Raw genomic sequence first — 18,909 nt, forward strand, 5'->3', positions numbered from 1 at the left:
TAGTACCAAGCCAGAGCCATCAGTAGAATGCCTCATGACTCTGGAATTGTCTCATAAGAAAATGGATTTTGACACCTTCTGCATGATGCTGAAGACTTTTTTTTTTTTTTTTGGGGGAGCTTGTCTAACTAAGATGTAAATAAGTAGACAGGGGTTTTTCAGGCCATGTCTTTTTCTGGTGAACTGAAAAGCCTCTAGGCCTTGCCATATAATATTTTCATTAACACTAAAAATCCAAGTCTTCTGACTAGAACATCACAATATGAGAAATGCAACTGAATATTTGTACAACTTTTAGTTAGGCTAATTTACTGCATACTATACGAATTCTCCCTAAACACAAGTTTGACCATTGGGTACAAATAAAGCCTATTAAATGCAAGCTATTAAAATGTAACAGTAGATATGATAAAAATATAACAGAAAACTGAACACTTCATCAGAACTTCAATGTCATCAACAGAAGTTCTTACAATGTTACAAATACGTTTGTTGCAATTAGGGATGTAATAGTGTACACAGTTAACCAATGAGCCTGGGCTTCTAAGCTAGCTCCCTGTGAGCACTGGCTCAGGAAGAGTCCCTCTATCCCCTCGAGAGCCAGGGGTCACTGGGCATCACACACAGCAATGTGACTGTAAGTGTGACCACTGAAACTTTCAGCAGTTATATGTTTGTGTAAACACACACATTTTAACATCCCGAGTTAGAATACTTACGCTTACATTCTGATCTTACTGGTTAATTAGCAATCCTTAAATGAGTGAAGACTACCATTATAAACAATTTAAAATAACAACGTGATGCCATCTGTATTAAGAGGACCCTATACAATGAGTCCCAATTCCAATAAGAAGCAGCAGAGAACAAAGAAAGACTTTCGGCTTTTCCTTGAGCACTTACTAGATCTTCTAGGGTCTGTTTAAACTACACTTCAGTGGACAGAGGGATGTAGATTAGGCATATCGCTTTTGCAAATGAAGCGGAGATTTAAATATCCCGTGCTTCATTTGAATAGAAATGGCCATCGCTTTTTGCCAACGCAGCACTTTGCCGGCAAAAAGCAGCAGTCTAGACAGGGATCAGTTGACAAGGAAAGCCTTTACTGACTGATCCCTTATGCTTCGTGCAACGAGGTTTACAGAATCGGTCGGAAAAGGCTTTCCTTGTCAACCCATCCCCATTTAGACTGCTGCTTTTTGCTGGCACAGTGCCACATCAGCAAAAAGCGATGGCCATTTCTACTCAAATGAAGCGCAGGATATTTAAATCCCCGCTTCATTTGCAATAGCGATGTGCCTAATTCTACATCCCTCTGTCGGCAGAGGGGAGTAGTTTAGACGCACCCTTACAGACTTGTCAGAACATTATGCCTACTCCTCTTAATCACATACCAAATGTTAATTTTAAAAGAATGATTCTGAAGCTGCCAGAACTGCTGCTACGTACTATTTTTAATTTACTAGAAACTATTCCAACTACAACACAAATTCAAAGTTTCAGAGCATGTTTAAATACTTTTATGAAATATGCTGAAATGTAAAAACTTTAAAAGTTTAATAGGGCTGTATGTTGTTTCTCAGCAAGTCTGGCTGCATCACTTGCGGCGATTCCATTCTCTATTTATGAATGGAAACATGAATTAAGCTAGACTGGTGGTTCAATATTTAGACAGTAAAATGCTATTGTTTTCAAAATAGGTCCAGCCTATCACTACAATGCTTTAAAGAGTTTGAAAGGAAAATTCTATCTACACATCTTTAGCACACACTTCAATTTAATGGTTTTGACTACACAATGTCAGTATTTGTATTACAGTAGCTGTCGCCAATGGTATAGTAGCACTAGTCAAGCGATTCAGGGATTTACTCAGGAAGCATTTTTATTGTACTGGTAAATATTGAATCCCGGATACACTAGACTTTAGCACCAGTCTTGTCCTAAGGATGTTAAGAGGTGGGTAATTTGACTAGTTGTGTAGTGGATAATATTTGCATCGCCTAATCATGTAGTTGATCTGGAAAGGTGCTCTGGAATGGCTTGTGCCAGTCGAAGAGTTACTCCCACTGTGACTCTGCAGTTTAAATGTAGTAGGAGCCAGGTGTGCCAAGCCGGCCATGGACAGGAACTGCTTCGCGGCAGTAGCCTCAGCCCACTACAGGTAGAGGCTGCTTCGTGGCAGCTCCTCCTCACCCCTGCTCCTACCTCTGATAGAAGTGGGAAGGCTGGGGGAGCAGCACTGCAGAGACAGTGCTGTGGGGTGGGAACTAAAAGCTAGCTCTCCTAGCACCAGCTCCTGTTCTGCCCCCCCAGATACAGAGGCATCAAGAGGGAGGGGAAGTGAGTAGTGGAGTACTCCACTACTCACTTATATCCCTTTCACTCCTGCTTTGAGATAAATAGTGGTTTTACTATTTACAGTGAGCACTGACAACCTGTCAAAGAACAATTCCTAATTAAAAAATGTTATAGACATTAACATGTTTTATAGACTTATCCCATATACATTAATAGGACTATTCAAATCTCTGGAATGCCTACTTACAAGCATAGTATTCACAGTAAATCTAAAGAGATAATATCTCTCAATCTCTCTCATTAATCTTTCCAACAACCAATGTCAACTTAACATAGTCCTTCAAAACAAAAAGCCTTCACACAACAAGGAATTTAAGTAAACTACCCAGAAGAAAGAGAAAGAAAATAAGGCACTTCGACAGAAAACAGTTAAATGGTGAGACTGACTAAAAAGAAATACTGAAATAGAAGTGAACAACATTTGAAATATGAAGAAACTGAATTAAAAAAGTTCTCTCAGAAGCAAATTGAATATTTTTAACACACCCTTATGGGTCTTCCATGCATGCAATGGATTTTTATTTTTCACGTCAGCATGGCATGGTGCAGAGGAAGAACATGTTTTAGTAACCCTGACAAACACTATTCACTAGAAACCTGAATCTGGCCCAGAAATTTAAACTATTTCAATTTAATTAACTTGTATTGCTCTCTCTCAAAGTTACAAAGCAAAATGTTTTTAAAAAGTGACAAAGTACTCTTGATGTTGTCCTTCTACAATTTTTGACAAACACTATAGCACTAGAACCTGCTAATCTGAGTCATAGAATCATAGGGTTAGGTTTTGTCTATATCTAACAGTTTAAAGCACAGCTGTGGCAGCACTTTTAACTAAAAGCATGGCCACAGCAGCTCTAGCAGAAAGCTCTCCCAGAACTCTATGTAAATCCCCTCTGAGAGAGAAGTAGCTAACAGCTGGAAGCCACTGTAGGCTGGTCCAGCTGTAATTTTCTGTGCTGGGGAGGGGCGATGGGGGGAGGAGGGGCCTGTGTTCACACTTGAGCCAGAAAGTTACAGCATTGTAAAGTGCCAGTGTAGACTTGGCCTTAGAAGGGACCACAGGTCATGATGCAGTCCAACCTCCTGCCAAGATACAAAATTTGTTTGAGTCATAACACAAGAAATGTGTTTCACCATGCACTGACCCTATAACTCCATTCGTCTGAAAAAGTGGGTTATGCCCACAAAAGTTCATACCACCATCTACATGTTTTGTTAATTTTTAAGGTGCTGCAAGACTATTTGTTGTTTTAAGTTTTTCAAGTTACAAACTAACTCAGCTACCCTTCTGAAGCTTTTGAATTCAAGAAATGTTATTCTTGTTGCTAGACTAATTTGCTCATCCTAACTTTACTGTGTAATCTTTTCTATCTGTAGGAATTACCCCTTCCTTGCCTTTTATTGTATACTAACCATGGTAAGAGATATTTACCTATTTTCTAAATTCTCCGTAAAAATGCACTGTATCTGTTACTTCTAGCAACGTTCAGTTACCATGGATTTCACATGCTCCAATAAGAAGTTTGAGAATCTATTCATTCTCCTTTTCCAAAGCTGGAAAAAGTGTGTCCAGTGCTTTCTGCAGAAGTACATGCTTTTTTCTGATTGGAGGGGAGGAAAGTGGAATAAATGAACTGAAAGATTTATGCTATAATTCAACAAGTAACTGGGCTCTGCACTAGGGTAACCACATGAAGTTCTACAGCTTGTAATGCATGAGACCAAAAGGTCTCAAGGGCTTGCTAGCTTTAAAAATAATAATAAAATAATAATAATAATCCTATTCATATCAATAATAACCTATCAAGAAAAATATGCATTATTGTGTAGTAGAGACTTCTCTAGTTAAAGTGTTTTCGTTCGTATTTTGGAAAAAAGAGCACCACTCAGTTCAAAGGTTCATCACTTTTCAATTAGTCAAGCAACGTAATTAATCAATTTTATATAATCTGCAATTGTTTTTCGTAACCTAGAATGGCATTTCAGCCATTCAAGACACTTTGGTTACTTCCTTAAGATACCCCTTTAATCTGAAATTGGGTTTGACATGACATTTAAATCTCAGCCTCTCCATGCATTGAAAAAACAGAGCCCAGCTTCTAGAGTGACAGATCCTCTGGCTAGCTTCCAAGATGCAGACTGTCCCCACTCGATAATACTCATGTCTATGGCCAAAGTAGGCCAGACAGATTTCATTCGGTCTCTTCTCAGGGGCTGCTGACCTGCCCAGCAAGGAGCTACCCGAATGCTATGCCTGCAATACGGGGCCCAAAGTAGTGATTTATGTAAATGCTTTTTATAAGAGGCTCATTTAATCCTGCTGCCCTTTAACTATTTTTACACCCGGCTCGGAGCCCGCTAGTTTGTGCCTCGCTGCCACCCGAGCTCCTAGCAGGAGCCACCACTCCTCCCTCCTCCCTACTGACCTGGCTACAGCAAAGGAAGAGGCCACTTCCTGCAGTTTATTATGGCTACCACAGGCAGAGCCCCGTCTCTCTACCACTCCAGGCACGTCCCCTCCCAGCGGGCTGCTCACTCTCGCCCGGAAATGGCTACTCACCCCTGTACCCCCAAGCTGTATTGCCTGGTTTTCCAGGGTGTGCCGGGGCTCTGCAGCGCTCGCTGTGGCGGATGCCAAGGCGCCTGCTGGCCGGGGCAGTTGTTAAGCGCGGCCCCCGAGCTGCCAGAGAGCAGGTAATTCATCCCATAGGTACTCGCTTTATTCTCCCGTTTCCTGCGGCCCGGGTGGTACTGATGCTGCTGCTGCTGCTGCGGGGAGGCGGGCGCAGGCTGGTGCGGGCTGCTGGCGGCGGGCTGCGGGGGCTGGTGCAGGGGGCGCGGCGCGCTCCCGCTGTTCACTTTGCTCTCGTGGAAGTTAAAAAACTCCCCGGGGGCGGCCCCGCTGCCGCGAGCCCCGGCCCGGCCGCAGGAGGAGCCGCTGCTGCAGGAGCCCGAGGAGGAGAAGCCGGGGCTCTCGGTGCCGGACTCCACGGAGGAGCAGGAGGACACGGAGGGGGATTTCTGCAGCCGCCTCCCTCCCTCGCTGCCGCCCCGCGCGGAGCCGCCGGCGGGGAGCAGCCCGGTCAGCAGGTCCGGGGTCGAAGGCGAGGGCGGCGGGGAACTGGGCGGCCCAAGCCGGCTGCAGGCGGCGGGGTCCAGCGCCGGCGAGTTGAGGCAGAAGTAGTGCGGGAAGCCGCGCCCGCCCGCGCCCTGCGAGGTCTCCCAGATCTGCATCCACAGCGCATTGGCGGGGCCCATCTGCTCCGGCTGGATCCAGGCCACGCGGGGATCCATCCACCCCGCGCCCCCGGCCGGCCCCGCGCCCCGTCCCGAGCGGCGCTACACGCGCGCGGCGGGCAGCCACATCGGCCGCGGCGCGGAGGGAGCCCGCGGGTGGAGGGGGCCGCGCGGAGCAGCCGGGTCCGGCCTGAAGAGCCGCTGCCGCTGCCCGAATGTGGCGTCCCCTCGCCAGAGCCGGAGCCAGCAGTGCGCATGCTCCGCCGATTTTAAACCTTCACGGGATATGGCCGCCCTGGCAACCGCACATGCGCACTGGGAGCTCGGGGGCAGGGCCGCCTGGTCGCGCGGGGCGGGGCTCGGAACGTTCCTTCGGATCCTCCCGGCGCGTGGAATTTTGGAACCGTTCGGAAAATCCGAGAAGGGGGGCGGGGGGCCTGCGCCCCACCACGCCTGCGCGCTGCCGCCTGCCGCTGGCTGGAGGGAGGGAGGGAGCCGCCCGTCCCAGCTGCTGCGCCGGCTCCGCCCACTCCCTGAGCCCAGCCAGTCCCGCCGCGGGACCGAGCCCAGCGCGCCCCGCACGAGCCTTTACGCGGCCTCCCTACGCAGCGCCCTGCCTGCAGCCCGAGCGCGAGCCGCCCCCTCGGCCTTGTTACTCTGCGCGCCCCGTGCGCCCAAGGGCTGCGCCTCGCGGCAAAGGCTGGCACGTGGCGAGCGCTCCCAGGTGAGCCCTGCTTGGAGATCTGGAGAGGGGCGGGCAGCCGCGCACTCCCCTCCCCCCGGTAACGGAGTGGCGCTAAAGCAGGGGTGGGAGCCTACGGGGCAGGGGTTGCCTGGCTCCCCCCCCGCATTAGGGAACCTACCCTGGCGCCCCATCCCCGCATCTCTACAGGGCCGAAGAGCACAAAATCTACTGCGTCGCACTTGTGTGCCTCTGAGTCACAACAGGCCAGTTTGTCCTCGCAGATGTCAAATGCTATACACGTCTCATGGAGTCAACATAGTAATTGTACACCAGCTTTTGCTAGTTGAGGTAGGAAAGAGGCAGGGCCAGAGGCCCCAGAAGACACTGGTGCATTAGACAGGTGCAGTTTCCTCATGCCTTTCTCCTGCAGTGCACAGTAGTAGTAAGCATAAATGAGCCCTTCCTTTCAATCAAGTGGTAATTATGGTATCACCCCAAATTTGTATTTAAAACAATTTGCTGGTGTAATGTCATTCTCCTTACTAATGTGGAACTTTTATTGACTTAAAGAGGCTAGTGAGACCATATTGTGGGCAGGAGTGCCATTTGACAGGTTCTTTCCCAATTTAGTACCAGGGGCAAGGTGAATTGATTTAAATCAGGTTGATTTAATTAACCAAAAAACATTGATTTAAATTATTCCCTATTGATACATCTTCACATATTTCTTCAACCAATATAGCACATCTGAGTATTAAAACATGTTTATTTACAACTCAGTACAGTAGTTTGCATCATCTAAGAGACTTCCCTGTGTATATTTTAAGAACTTGATTTTTATTAATTTAGGAAAAAGTACATAATACTACAGTACATGTATCAAGGTGCAGATACAGTACATTAGGAGTGGGAAGAACTAACAAACACAATAGTGCTTATATTTTATTAAATTAAATTGTAAATGTTAAATAAATGTTTCACATTTGCAATTGGAGCAGTCTCCTGAGTTGCTAGCTGATGGATGTCCTTAAACTTTTTTTTTAATTTTCACGTTTTAACAACTCTTTAACAGACAAGCCAAATGTTGGGGGAAAAACCCCTCTTTCAGAATGTCCCTTCTTCCTCGTAAAACGAGGTTTACAGGGATGCTGGGAAAACGGGTCCGCTTTTCTGACTTTTTTTCAGAAAAGGGGATGTGTTCCTTGGATGCGACAGAGCTTTTCCAGGATATCTCTAGTATACTGGAAAAGCTCTGAAGTCTAGACGTACCCTCTGTCTTTAGACAATGTCTTAATTAAATCTGCCATGCTTGGCCCAGGTTCACAATCTGTCAAAGCTGTCCCCACTCTGGCACTTCAGGTGCAGAAGGTGGGAGCCCACAAAATACTTTAAAAATACCTTGCCTCTATAGGCATCTACTTAAACTCTTCAAGGTCACAGATTCCTTAACCTTGGATAGTATGCTGTCACCACCCAATTGGAAAAAAAAAACCTTACAAACAGAGGAAGATTCACTTGGGAACTTCATTCAGAGGGGTACCCAAGCTCTTTTATCAGGAGAGAACCTGAAAAAAAAATCCTGTAATCTCTGATCGCTGACCTCCTGGTTTTAGGTGTGCATACACAGACCTATCACCTTTCAGGACACAAGAATGAGATCATAGTCTTTAAAAAAGTAATGTTATTAACAAAACAAAAATATATACTTGGTAAAGCATACTTAGTTGCCAGGTGTTATACAGCAACTGAGAAAAAACAGATTAAAGCACAGAGAACTACTTCCCTGGGGTTCAGATTTAGTTACATTGTATGGTGGGGGTGCACATGGACTTAGCACAGAGGGATTCAACCAAACTACAAAACAAAGAAAATATCCTGATCACATCTAATTAAACATTCTCTATAACATATCCATAGCTTCAAGATCCAGTCCATTTCTAGGCCTAGGTATTCTTTTTCTAGGCAAGGATATTCCTACCTGGTTCAATTCATCATTTTCCCCCAGCGCCTGATTTGAACTCCCCCCAGGAGAACCAATGGGAAGAAAGTCTTGGGATTTGAATTGAAAGGGAATTTGCCTGCTGCAGTCTTTCAAGTAGGAATAGGAAATCCGAATCGTGTCTAGACTGGCGCTTTTCTCCGGCTTATCCCCAAGCCGGAAAAAAGTGGCAGCCATGTAAATGCAAATGCCACGGGAGATATTTAAATCCCCCACGGATTTGCAATTCCGACTGGTCTAATCTGCATCCCTTTTCTGGAAAAGGGGTGCAGTGTAGACACAGCCCTGATGTTTTTAGTGGAACAATGTTATAGTTTAGACCTTTCCACTATCCCTGGTAAAGAGTTCCACAGATTGATCATGAAGAAATAATTTATTTTGTTTGTTTTAAATCTGCTGCCTATAAATTTCATTGAGTGAGCTTCTTTTGTTATAGAATAGTAGAATTAAAAATACTAGAACTGGAAGGGACTTCAAGAGGTCATCAGTGCTGAAGCAAAAAAAACGCTCCTCTCTGTTTAGGCAGCTAACAAACAGCATGAGCCAAATGTGGTCCCAGCAAAGCCGGGCGCAGTAAAGCTGCTAATACAATCAATCCTAGTATCTTTATACCCTTAGCCAAACAGTCTGATGTCAGGGCATCCAATTACAGAAATCCTCAATTAAATTTGGAAAAACAAAGCCTTATCAACAAGATGGCGGACAGGTACGAACGAGGGAGTACATCTCCTGTCCCAACCAGCCCAATTAACACATACCAATAGCCCATCCTGTAGGCCTCTTCTCACGGGGTGACAGAAAGTTCACTCTGGTCTACGTGCTTGAGAGAAAAGCTGAAATGGTTTCTGATATACAAGATGGCTTCTAGCTAAATATGAAAATGGTTTCTACAGCTTCTACATCAGGTCCAGTCCCCTGACCTCCCAGTAGGACCAAGCACCAGCTACCTTATCTCTGATAGGTGTTTATCTAACCTACTCTTAAATATCTCCAGAGATAGAGATCCCACAATTTATTCCAGTGTTTAACCACCCTGAAAGTTAGAAAGTTTTTCCTAGTGTCCAACCTAAACTTCCCTTGCTGCAGTTTAAGCCCATTGCTTCTTGTCCTATCATCAGAGGCCAAGGAGAACAATTTTTCTCACTCCTACTTGTCAGGTTTTTAGGTACTTGAAAACAACTATTGTGTCCCCCCTCAGTCTTCTCTGTTCCAAATTAAACAAGCCCAATTCTTTCAGTCTTTTCTCATAGGTCATGTTCTCTAGAACTTCAATCATTTTTGTTTCTCTTCTCTGTATCCTCTCCAGTTTCTCCACATCTTTCCTGAAATAAGGTGCCCAGAACTGGACACAATACTCCAGTCGAGGCCTAATCAGCACAGAGTAGAGTAAAATAATTACTTCTTGTGTCTTACAGCACTCATGACAAACTGTTCAAGACAGTTAAAACCAAAGCAGATTGTGAAGAGCCTCAAAAAGATCTCACCAGACTAGGTGATTGGGCAACAAAATAGCAAATGAAATTTAATGTTGATAAATGTAAAGTAATGCACATTGGAAAAAATAATCTCATCTATACATACAAAATGATGGAGACTAATTTGGCTACAGCTACTCAAGAGAAAGATCTTGGAGTCATTGTGGATAGTTCTCTGAAAACATCCACTCAGTGCGCAGTGGCAGTCAAAAAGAACAAATAGAATGTTAGGAATCATTAAAAAAGGACTAGAGAATAAGACAGAAAATATCTTATTGCCTCTATATAAATCTATGGTATGCCCATATCTTGAATACTGCATAGAGATGTGGTCACCTCATCTCAAAAAAGATATACTGGCATTGGAAAAGGTTCAGAAAAGGGCAACAAAAATTATTAGGGGTTTAGAACGGGTCCCATATGAAGAGAGATTAAAAAGACTTGGACTTTTCATCTTGGAAAAGAGGAAACTAAGGGGAGATATGATAGAGGTCTATAAAATCATAAAAGTGGAAAAAGTGAATAAGGAAAAGTTATTTACTTATTCCCACAATATAAGAACTAGGGGTCACCAAATGAAATTAATAGGCAGCAGGTTTAAAACAAACAAAAGGAAGTTTTTCTTCACTTAGCACACAGTCAACCTGTGGAACTCCGTGCCAGAGTATGTGGTGAAGGTTAGGACTTTAACAGGGTTCAAAAAGGAGCTAGATACATTCATGGATATTAGGTCCATCAAAGGCTATTAGCCAGGATGGGTAGGAATGGTATCCTTCACTCTCAACAGCCCCCTGCCTTGAAGGACCCAAGCAATGCCAGGTAAGTCTGCTAGTGTTCAAACAAATCAATAGCACAGTGCAAAATGGTAGCAACTAAGGATGTAATAATATAGTCAGTTAACCAATTAACCAATAAGCAAAAACTTATAGGTTAATGCTATATAGACAACATGCATTTTCCCACTTCCCCCTGCCAGTTAACTTTTTAGCAGGGTGGCCAACAGCCTGGCTCCATCCTAACTTGTGCTGGGTCTGGGATCTACCCCCACTACGGCTCTGCATTTAAAGTGTATTAGGAGCCAGGTGGACAGACAGCCTGGCACAATTCTGGCTTGCACCAGGCCCAGGAGCTCAGATCTCACCTGGACAGGGGTTGCTGCCACCCCACTGCTGCCTCTTTATTAGAGGCAGCAGCACAAGATGACAGGCAGCTGGTCCGCAAAGGGAGCTGATTTTTAAACTGGATCCTCTCACGGACCAGCTTCTGCTTGGCACCCTGCACTGTTGCCTCTGATACAGTGGCGGGGGCTCCTTGGGAGTAGGGCTGGAACACACTGGCTACTGGCCCCGCCCCCAGGGACTATAGAATAGTTGACTAACTGAGAAGAATTCATGAGGTTATTCGAGTATTCAATTATCCGATATTTAACATCCCTAGTAACAACTCAAAATCAAACTTCATTCTGTATCATGGAATAAAGATTTGTATAGCTTCCCAAAAATCAGTTCTTTTGGAAGGAAGAGAGTTACAACTTGAAATGCAACTGTAGCACTGACCAGAAACACTGTGTACAACTCAAAATGGTTAAAACTTTAAAGTGTCAGCTACTAGGCAGTTTACTCTACACAGTATAAGTTTGTTAAGAATAAGGAAAGGTAGAAAAAATAGAATAAAATAGTTATTTTTGTTTTTACACTGTTCATTTTGAATGCCAAATAAATAAAGGTAAAATGTTTTTGTTTCTCTTCTCTGGATCCTCTCCAATTTCTCCACGTCTTTCCTGAAATATGGTGCCCAGAACTGGACGCAATACTCCAGCTGAGGCCTAATTGGCACAGAGTAGAGTAGAAGAATTACTCCTCGTGTCTTACTCTTGAGTCGGAGTAAGAAATCCTCCAGCTCTCCATTATTTTGAAATAATAACTCGCAGTGTAGACACGCTCTGTTATTTTCGAATAACGTTCGTTATTCTGAAATAATGCTGCTGTGTCGACATAGCCCTCCAGAATCTCTTAGGGTATGTCTACACTACAAAGTTAATTCAAACTAACAGCCGTTAGTTCAAATTAACTTTGATAGGCGCTACACTAGCGAACCGCTAATTTGAACTTAATTCGAACTAGCGGAGCGCTTAATTCGAACTAGGTAAACCTCATTCCACGAGGACTAATGCCTTGTTTGAATTAACTAGTTTGAATTAAGGGCTGTGTAGCCACTTAATTCGAACTAGTGGGAGGCTAGCCCTCCCCAGCTTTCCCTGGTGGCCACTCTGGCCAACACCAGGGAAACTCTTCTGCCCCCTCCCAGCCTCGGAGCCCTTAAAGGGGCACGGGTGGGCTACAGTGTTTGTACCAGTTGCAAGCCTGCCAGCACCCAGCCAGCAGACCCTACACCTGGCACAAGATGAGCCAGCCACCCTCTGCCACCCAGCCATCCCCCTCTTCCCGGGATCAGACTGGCAGCTCACAGGAGCCTGCCCGGGGCCGCAAGAGGCGGGCGCCCGCTTGGTCAAGTGCGGAGATCGTGGACCTCATCGAGGTTTGGCGGGAAGCCTCCAATGTCCACAATCTCCGCACTAGCCACAGGAACGCGGCTGTCTACGGCCGCATGGCTGACAGCCTGGCCGCCAGAGGCCACCAGCAGACCCGGGAGCAGGTCCGCTACAAAATTAAGAACCTGTGGCAGGCCTCCTCCCGGGCCTGCCAGCCAGGGGCCGACCCAGAGGCATGCCCCCAATTTCAGGCCCTGGACTGCATCCTGGGGGCTCACGCCATCCCTGGCCCCCGGGTGGTGATCGACCCTGGAGCAGAGGGCCCCATCCCGGACACGGAGGAGGAGGAGCAGGAGGACGCCGAGAGCCAGGAGCCTGCCCAGGACCCACGAGGCACCCCACAGAGCACGCCTGTGTCGTCCGAGGCCGGGGAGGCCTCCACATGTGTGTACCATCATGCTCCCCTTATGTGTACGGAGGGTTGTGGGGGGAGAGGGAGCCCAGGGACCGTGCGCCTGGGCCTTGCCCACCATGGAGCAGCAGGTGGGTGTCATGCAGGGGCCCTGGCCTTGCAGAGGGGGGCTGGGTTGCACCCACCTTGTCCCCAGGGAGAATTGACCGCTGCTCTTGTTTCACCACAGCCGCAGCACCTGGGACTGCAGGGCGCACCACCCCGCCTGCAACAGCCACCCGCACCCGGGCCAGCAGGCCTACCAGGAACGAGGAGGACTACCAACGGCGGCACCTGCGGTTCCTGGATCACCAGCTCCGCACCCAGGACCACTGGGTCCAGGAGGACCTTCGGCAGCGCCAGCAGAGCTTGGAGGCGCTGGAGGAGCAGGGCCGTGCCCTCAGAGGCCACCTCCAGACCCTGGTGGACAGGTTCCTGCCTCTTCCTGCTCTGGCTCCTACAGCTGCCCCAGCTCTCGCTCCTCCTCCCACCCCTGCTCCTCTTGCTCCTGCTGCCCCTGCTCCTCCTGCCCCTGCTGCCCCTCCCACTTCCTCCGCACCCCCTGTCCCTCCTGCCCCACCCTCCACACCCGTTCCCCCCCGACGCCCCCGCACCCGCAGTGCTGCGAGACGGGAGAGCCAACCGGACCCCCAAGCCTGAGCTTTCCCTACCCTTCCTCCCTTTCCTCCCCTTCCAGCTCCCTCCTCCCAGGTTTCCCCCTCCCCTCTTCCACCCTCATTCCTCCCTCCCCCCACCCCAGTTATGTAAAATAAAAAGAGAATTTTGTTGGCAAAAAAGGTGTGACATTAGGAAAGGGGGTGAGGGAGGGGAATGGGGGGAGGGTGGAAGAAGGCCCCAGTGGGGCATGCAGGGAGATTTCAGTCCTCCTCCTCCACATGGAAGCTCTCCCGCAGGGCTTCCCGGATCCAGACGGCCCCCCACTGGGCTTCCCAAATGGCAGCGGTGCGGGGCTGAGCGTAGTGTCCAGCCATGCGCTCGGCCTCAGCCATTCAGGCTGGTAGGAAAGCCTCCCCCTTCCTATTGCACAAATTGTGCAGCACACAACATGCTGCCACCATGGGAGGGATATTGTGCTCTGCAAGGTCGAGACAGGTGAGGAGGCATCTAAATCGGGCTTTCAGTCGCCCGAAGGCCCCCTCAATGATGATGCGGGCCCTGGTCAGCCTGGCATTGAAGGCCTGGCGGGATGGGTTGAGGTGCCCCGTGTAGGGCTTCATGAGCCAGGGCTGTAGGGGGTAGGCCACATCCCCCACCAGGCACATGGTCATGTCCACGTCCCTGACCCTGATTTAGTGGTTGGGGAAGAAGGTCCCGGCCTGCAGCCTCTGGCACATGGAGGAGTTCCAGTACACCTGTGCATCATGTGCCTTGCCGGACCAGCCCACATTAATGTCCGTGAACTGGCCCCGGTGGTCACACACGGCCTGCAGGAGCACGGAGAAGTACCCCTTGCGGTTCACGTACTGGGAGGCCTGGTGTTCCGGGGCATGGATGGGGATGTGCGTCCCGTCGATGGCCCCCCCGCAGTTGGGGAAGCCGAGGGCACCGAACCCCCGGATGACAGTGTCTGGGTCGGCGAGGTGGACCACCCTGCATAGCAGCACCCGGTTGATGGCCTTGACCACCTGCAGAGAGACACAGCAAAGTGCGAATCACTGGGGCGCCAGGGTGGCTGGGAGTGTTCGTGCCCTGGCAGTGCCCTGCGCCCCACTCCCGGAAGCAGCCCCACTCCCGGAAGCAACCCCACCCCCGGGCGGCGTGTAGTACGGCCGGGACAGACCGACCCCCCTGGTGTGGGGCACTTTCACCTCCTCCCCCCGTTTTCCCTGGGTCGGCCCATCCCCTCCTTGCAGCTCCCCTTCCCCCCCGGCCCAGTGGCCGGCGAATGCTGTACCTGCATGAGCACCGCTCCGACGGTGGATCTCCCCACGCCGAACTGGTTCCCGACGGATCGGTAGCATTCCGGCATGGAGAGTTTCCAGAGGGCGATGGCCTCACACTTCTGGAGGGGGATGGCGGGCCTCATGCGAGTGTCCCTTCTGCGCAGAGCAGGGGCGAGCCACTCGCAGAGTTCCAGGAAGATGTCCCTCTTCATCCTGAAGTTCTGGGTCCACTGCCTGTCTCCCCAGCGCTCCAGGACGATGCGGTCCCACCAGTCGGTGCTGGTGTCCAGACGCCAGATGCGGCGGGGCACGCCGGCGTCCGGGCACTGCCACGGCTCCTCCACGGCCCCCAGGGAGGCCAGGCGGAGAGGCAGGGGGCTGACGTGCACCAGGTGGTGCCAGGCAGCCTCCAGCCATTGCTGGCAGGCTTGCAGCAGCAAGTCCACAAACTGCACCAGAAACTGCAGGGCGAGCTCTGGCTCCATGTTGCCACCTGCGGCGGTGTCCCCGAAGGGAAGCACCGACACAGATGGGAGCAGAGAAAAACGCTTTGCTGTCCCTTGACGAGGTAGGCAAGCAAGCGGAAAAGCTGAGAACTGGCTGTCCAGGGGGGGTCTCTTTAAGCACAAGCCTCAGATAGCCTCAGGCAGCAGCCACACAAAGCAACTACTGACCTGATGCCCTGCCAGAACCGGTTTCAGCCACCCTTAAGTGATCCCCAGCGTCCAATCAGTGTGGACGCGCTAGTTCGAATTAGCAAAATGCTAATTCGAACTAGTTTTGAAGTCTAGATGCGCTAATTCGAATTAGCTTAGTTTGAATTAACTAATTCGAACTAAGTTAGTTCGAATTAGCGCTGTAGTGTAGACATACCCTGACTGATTCTGGCTGCACTTCCCTTTGCAGATCCTTATCCTGACCCACTCCAGCCATGGGCTCATTAAGTTATGGGAACTCCTTGTCATCCTCCTCCTGGCTCAGGCCAAGAGAGCTATCCTTACTCCAGGAGGAAGAGGATGTTGGATGGGTAGGAAGAGAGCAGTTGCAACTGTAGGGTCTATTTCCATTTTTTTGCCCAATCATTCTGCGAGTAGAATTCATCCTTTCAGTGTCCACTAATTCTCTTGATGCCTTTGAAGAGCACTAGTGATTTTAAAGCCTCTGCTCAGTTTCTCTGTTTACCTGATTTTTGCCCTGTGATCTTCACTCGTGTCCTTAGGCCCCTCCCTCTCTCCCTCCCCCACCCCCATTTGTTGTCCACCAGCTCCACTGGGAGAGGAACTTTAGCTATGGACAGGTTTAGGTCTACCATCTCTCAGAACTACAGTAGGTACCTATTATTCACCTGGTGGACCAGTCACTAAAGCAAGACAGGCATTTTACAAATAACTTTCACAGCTATTTGCTAACAGAAAAGGAATGTAGAGACTGAGTATTTCTGGGTTGAATTCTGGGTTCTCCGGGGGAGTGTATTCTACTGATCTGTTTCTGTACTCTCTCCTCCTACCCACACCCCCTGCTGGTTCCTATTCCAACGGCCTCTGATTTTCCCTCTTCTTCCCTGCTTCCCCACACTCTGGCTCCTACAAATCTCTAACTCTACCCAATCTATTTCCTTACCTCACTATGTTCCATTATAGCTAGTTCCAATTCCTACTTCTCTTAGCTGTCTGTGTACCAGCAGGGAGAACACTAGGGCTACGTCTAGACTGGCATGATTTTCCGCAAATGCTTTTGAAAAATTTTCTGTTAAAAGCATTTGCGGAAAAGAGTGTCCAGATTGGCACAGACGCTTTTCCGCAAAAGCACTTTTTGCGGAAAAGCGTCTGTGCCAATCTAGATGCGCTTTTGCGCAAAACAAATCTGAGCTATCTACACTTTTGCGCAAAAGGACTTTTGCTCGAATGGGAGCAGCGTAGTATTTCTGCAGGATTTCTTACATGAGATCATCAGTGTTCTTGCAGAAATTCAAGCAGCCAGTGTAGACAGCTGGCAAGCTTTTCCGCAAAAGTAGCTCCTTTTGCGGACAAACTTGCCAGTATAGACACAGCCTAGGAGCATAGAAGATACGGTCCCCTTACTCGAACTTCATGCACCTGGGCCGCAGCAGCCATGATTGCCAGCTGAACCTATTGCAAGGAAAGATCTCCTCAGCCCCTGCACCTCTTGGATGGTGCTTCCTCAGTTGCTCTGAGCAGGTGTCACATTCTCAGCTCAATCAGGAGATGGGCATGATGAAGGGCTGGATCATGTTATGTGTGAATAAAATCTTCAGGGGATTTAACAGCCAAATGCTAACAAATCTTTACAGAGAATGTGCAAACTGTAGTATTTTTTTCCTTTGGGATTTACAGTTTAAACAAATTAGGCTGTTGTTCACATGAGCAGCTAAGGCAGATCCCTGAAACAGTGCAAACTTACTGCCAAATTTTAAGTCCCTACTCCAAAGAACGGAAAGTGGCAGAGCTTCTCCAAAAAATAATTATATGAATTTTTTAACCTTGGCAAAACAATATATTTTCCCCATTTCTTCTCCTTGGAAATGGCGGAAACATTTAACCTGAATCAAGCTATAAACAAGTAAATAAATTCAATTTGTGGCAGACACACAGCATGGAGAATTTCAGCGCAAAACAGCACCAGTTTGGCAAAATTATAAGCAACTGAAAATAGGGTCTTATAGGGGGAAAGTGCTGTGCAAGCAAAGACCCTAATACCAGCTCTACCTCGAGTTAATGTTTCTCCTTTTCTTTTACTATCCTCTTTCCCAGTTATCCTTATTTCTCTCCCAGCCTCACTCCCTGCAGCTTATTGAATCAGCAACTTCCACGTCCAGGCTTAGCTGCAGATGGGGTGTAAGAAATGCAGGGCCAGCCTTAGGCTGATTCAACCAATTCCTCTGAATTGGACCCCACGCCTAAAGGGGCCCTGCGCCCTGGACCCAGAAGTGTTCCGGGTGTCATGGGCGCGACTTAATATTCAGAGCCAGGGGCCTTGCTCCAGCAATATTTGGAGCTGGTTCTCTCCCCCGGCTCTGCCTGGAGCGGTCCCCGGCCCCCACCTGCCGGCCCCCCCGCACGTTCTCCCACCCCAGCCCCAGAGCGTCCCCCGTGGCCCGGTCCCATCAATGCTGTGCACGGCTCTCAGTGCATCTCCCCCTTGCCAGCTCCTGCTGCCATGCGCAGCTTTCTCATAAGCCAGGGCATGATGTGATGTCACAACCCGGGACTTTAAAAGTCTCGGCGCCGCATTGCTGGGCATGGCTTGGCTTCAGGTTCGGAGTCCGGGGCCCAAGCGCAGACTCCAGCCCTGCAAAATGGAAAGCAGAAGGTAGGGGAAGGGGAAAACTAGGGGGCGGGGGTGGGAGAGGAAGAGGCTTGTGCGGAGGGAGAGGGGGGAGAGGAAGAGGAAGGGGCTTGGGCGGAGGGAAGTGGGAGAGAGGAAGGGGTTTGTGGGGAGGGGAGAGGAAGGGGCCTGTGTGGAGGGGGAGGGGAGAGAGGTAGGGGGCTTGTGCGGAGGGGGAGGGGAGAGAGGTAGGGGGGCTTGTGCGGAGGGGGAGGGAGGGAGGGAAAGGAAGGGGGGCCTGTGGGGAGGGGGACAGACAAATGACAGGGGGCCAAGTGCAGACAATGAGGAAAAGGGCAGGAGGGGAGGTGTCAGTGGGAGGGAGGACAGGGTGATGCTGGGAGAGGAGAAGGTAAGGGCATTGGGAGTTAGAGGGAGGAGGGGGAAGTGCTGGGAGAAGGCTTAAAAGAAGAGGTGGGCATGAGAGGTGGGGATGGAGCAAGTCATGTGTGAGGACACAGGGGCAGGAGGGGAACGGGGGCAGAGAGTGGTGAGGGAGTGGGCATCAGTGGAAAAAGGGGGCAGTGAGGGAAGGGGAAGGCACCAGGAAGGTGCAGGGCTAAGGGAAGGTGCAGGTGCCAGGAGATTCTGGGGTGAAGCAGAAGGTCAGACACCTGCAGGGGAGGGACCAGCACCAGAGGAGAGAGGCAGGGCAGGTGTGTAGAGGGAGGTGTTAGAAGAGGGGATGAGGAGGGGTAGCTCACATGATCAGAGTGGGGCTACTGGAAGAATGGGCACAGGGGGGCAGAGAAGGGCTGGTGGAGGGGGGCAGGTTGCAGGAGGGCTGAGGGCAGTGAGAAGGGCAGGAGTCAGGACAGCAGAGAAAGGTGAGGAGTTGGGGGGGCAGCAGGCACCAGGGGATCTGATGGAGCAAGGGGAGGAGACATGGCAGCAGAGAGAAAGGGTAAAGGTTTATAAAATATTTATTAATAACGTGGATGCCACAATTGCACATCCAAACAAG

General features: G+C 49.3%; 2 protein-coding genes across 8 annotated transcripts in view; one reads left to right on the forward strand and one right to left on the reverse strand.

Annotated features, from left to right (window-relative positions):
* TENT4A (terminal nucleotidyltransferase 4A) overlaps window positions 1-5,934 on the reverse strand; it is a 92,872-nt gene extending 86,938 nt beyond the window's left edge. For 2 of the 7 annotated variants that reach the window (XM_006127297.4, XM_006127296.4), the window contains exon 1: window positions 4,919-5,929. In XM_006127297.4, coding sequence (XP_006127359.2) covers window positions 4,919-5,652 — 734 coding nt within the window. In that variant the 5' untranslated portion in view covers window positions 5,653-5,929. Of the gene's footprint in view, window positions 1-4,918 lie in introns of all 7 variants that reach the window. The other 5 variants (XM_006127302.4, XM_006127299.4, XM_006127298.4 and 2 more) reach the window with 5 other exon arrangements.
* Window positions 5,935-8,866: 2,932 nt separating this feature from the next.
* On the forward strand, window positions 8,867-13,476 carry LOC142827225 (uncharacterized). The gene is made up of 2 exons (XM_075921500.1): window positions 8,867-12,689; window positions 12,887-13,476. The coding sequence occupies exons 1-2, from the start codon at window positions 12,158-12,160 to the stop codon at window positions 13,354-13,356; spliced, it is 1,002 nt and encodes a 333-aa protein (XP_075777615.1). The 5' UTR covers window positions 8,867-12,157; the 3' UTR covers window positions 13,357-13,476.
* Window positions 13,477-18,909: the final 5,433 nt, after the last annotated feature.

This window comes from Pelodiscus sinensis, chromosome 2 (assembly GCF_049634645.1).
Source record: "Pelodiscus sinensis isolate JC-2024 chromosome 2, ASM4963464v1, whole genome shotgun sequence".
Classification (NCBI taxonomy): domain Eukaryota; kingdom Metazoa; phylum Chordata; order Testudines; family Trionychidae; genus Pelodiscus; species Pelodiscus sinensis.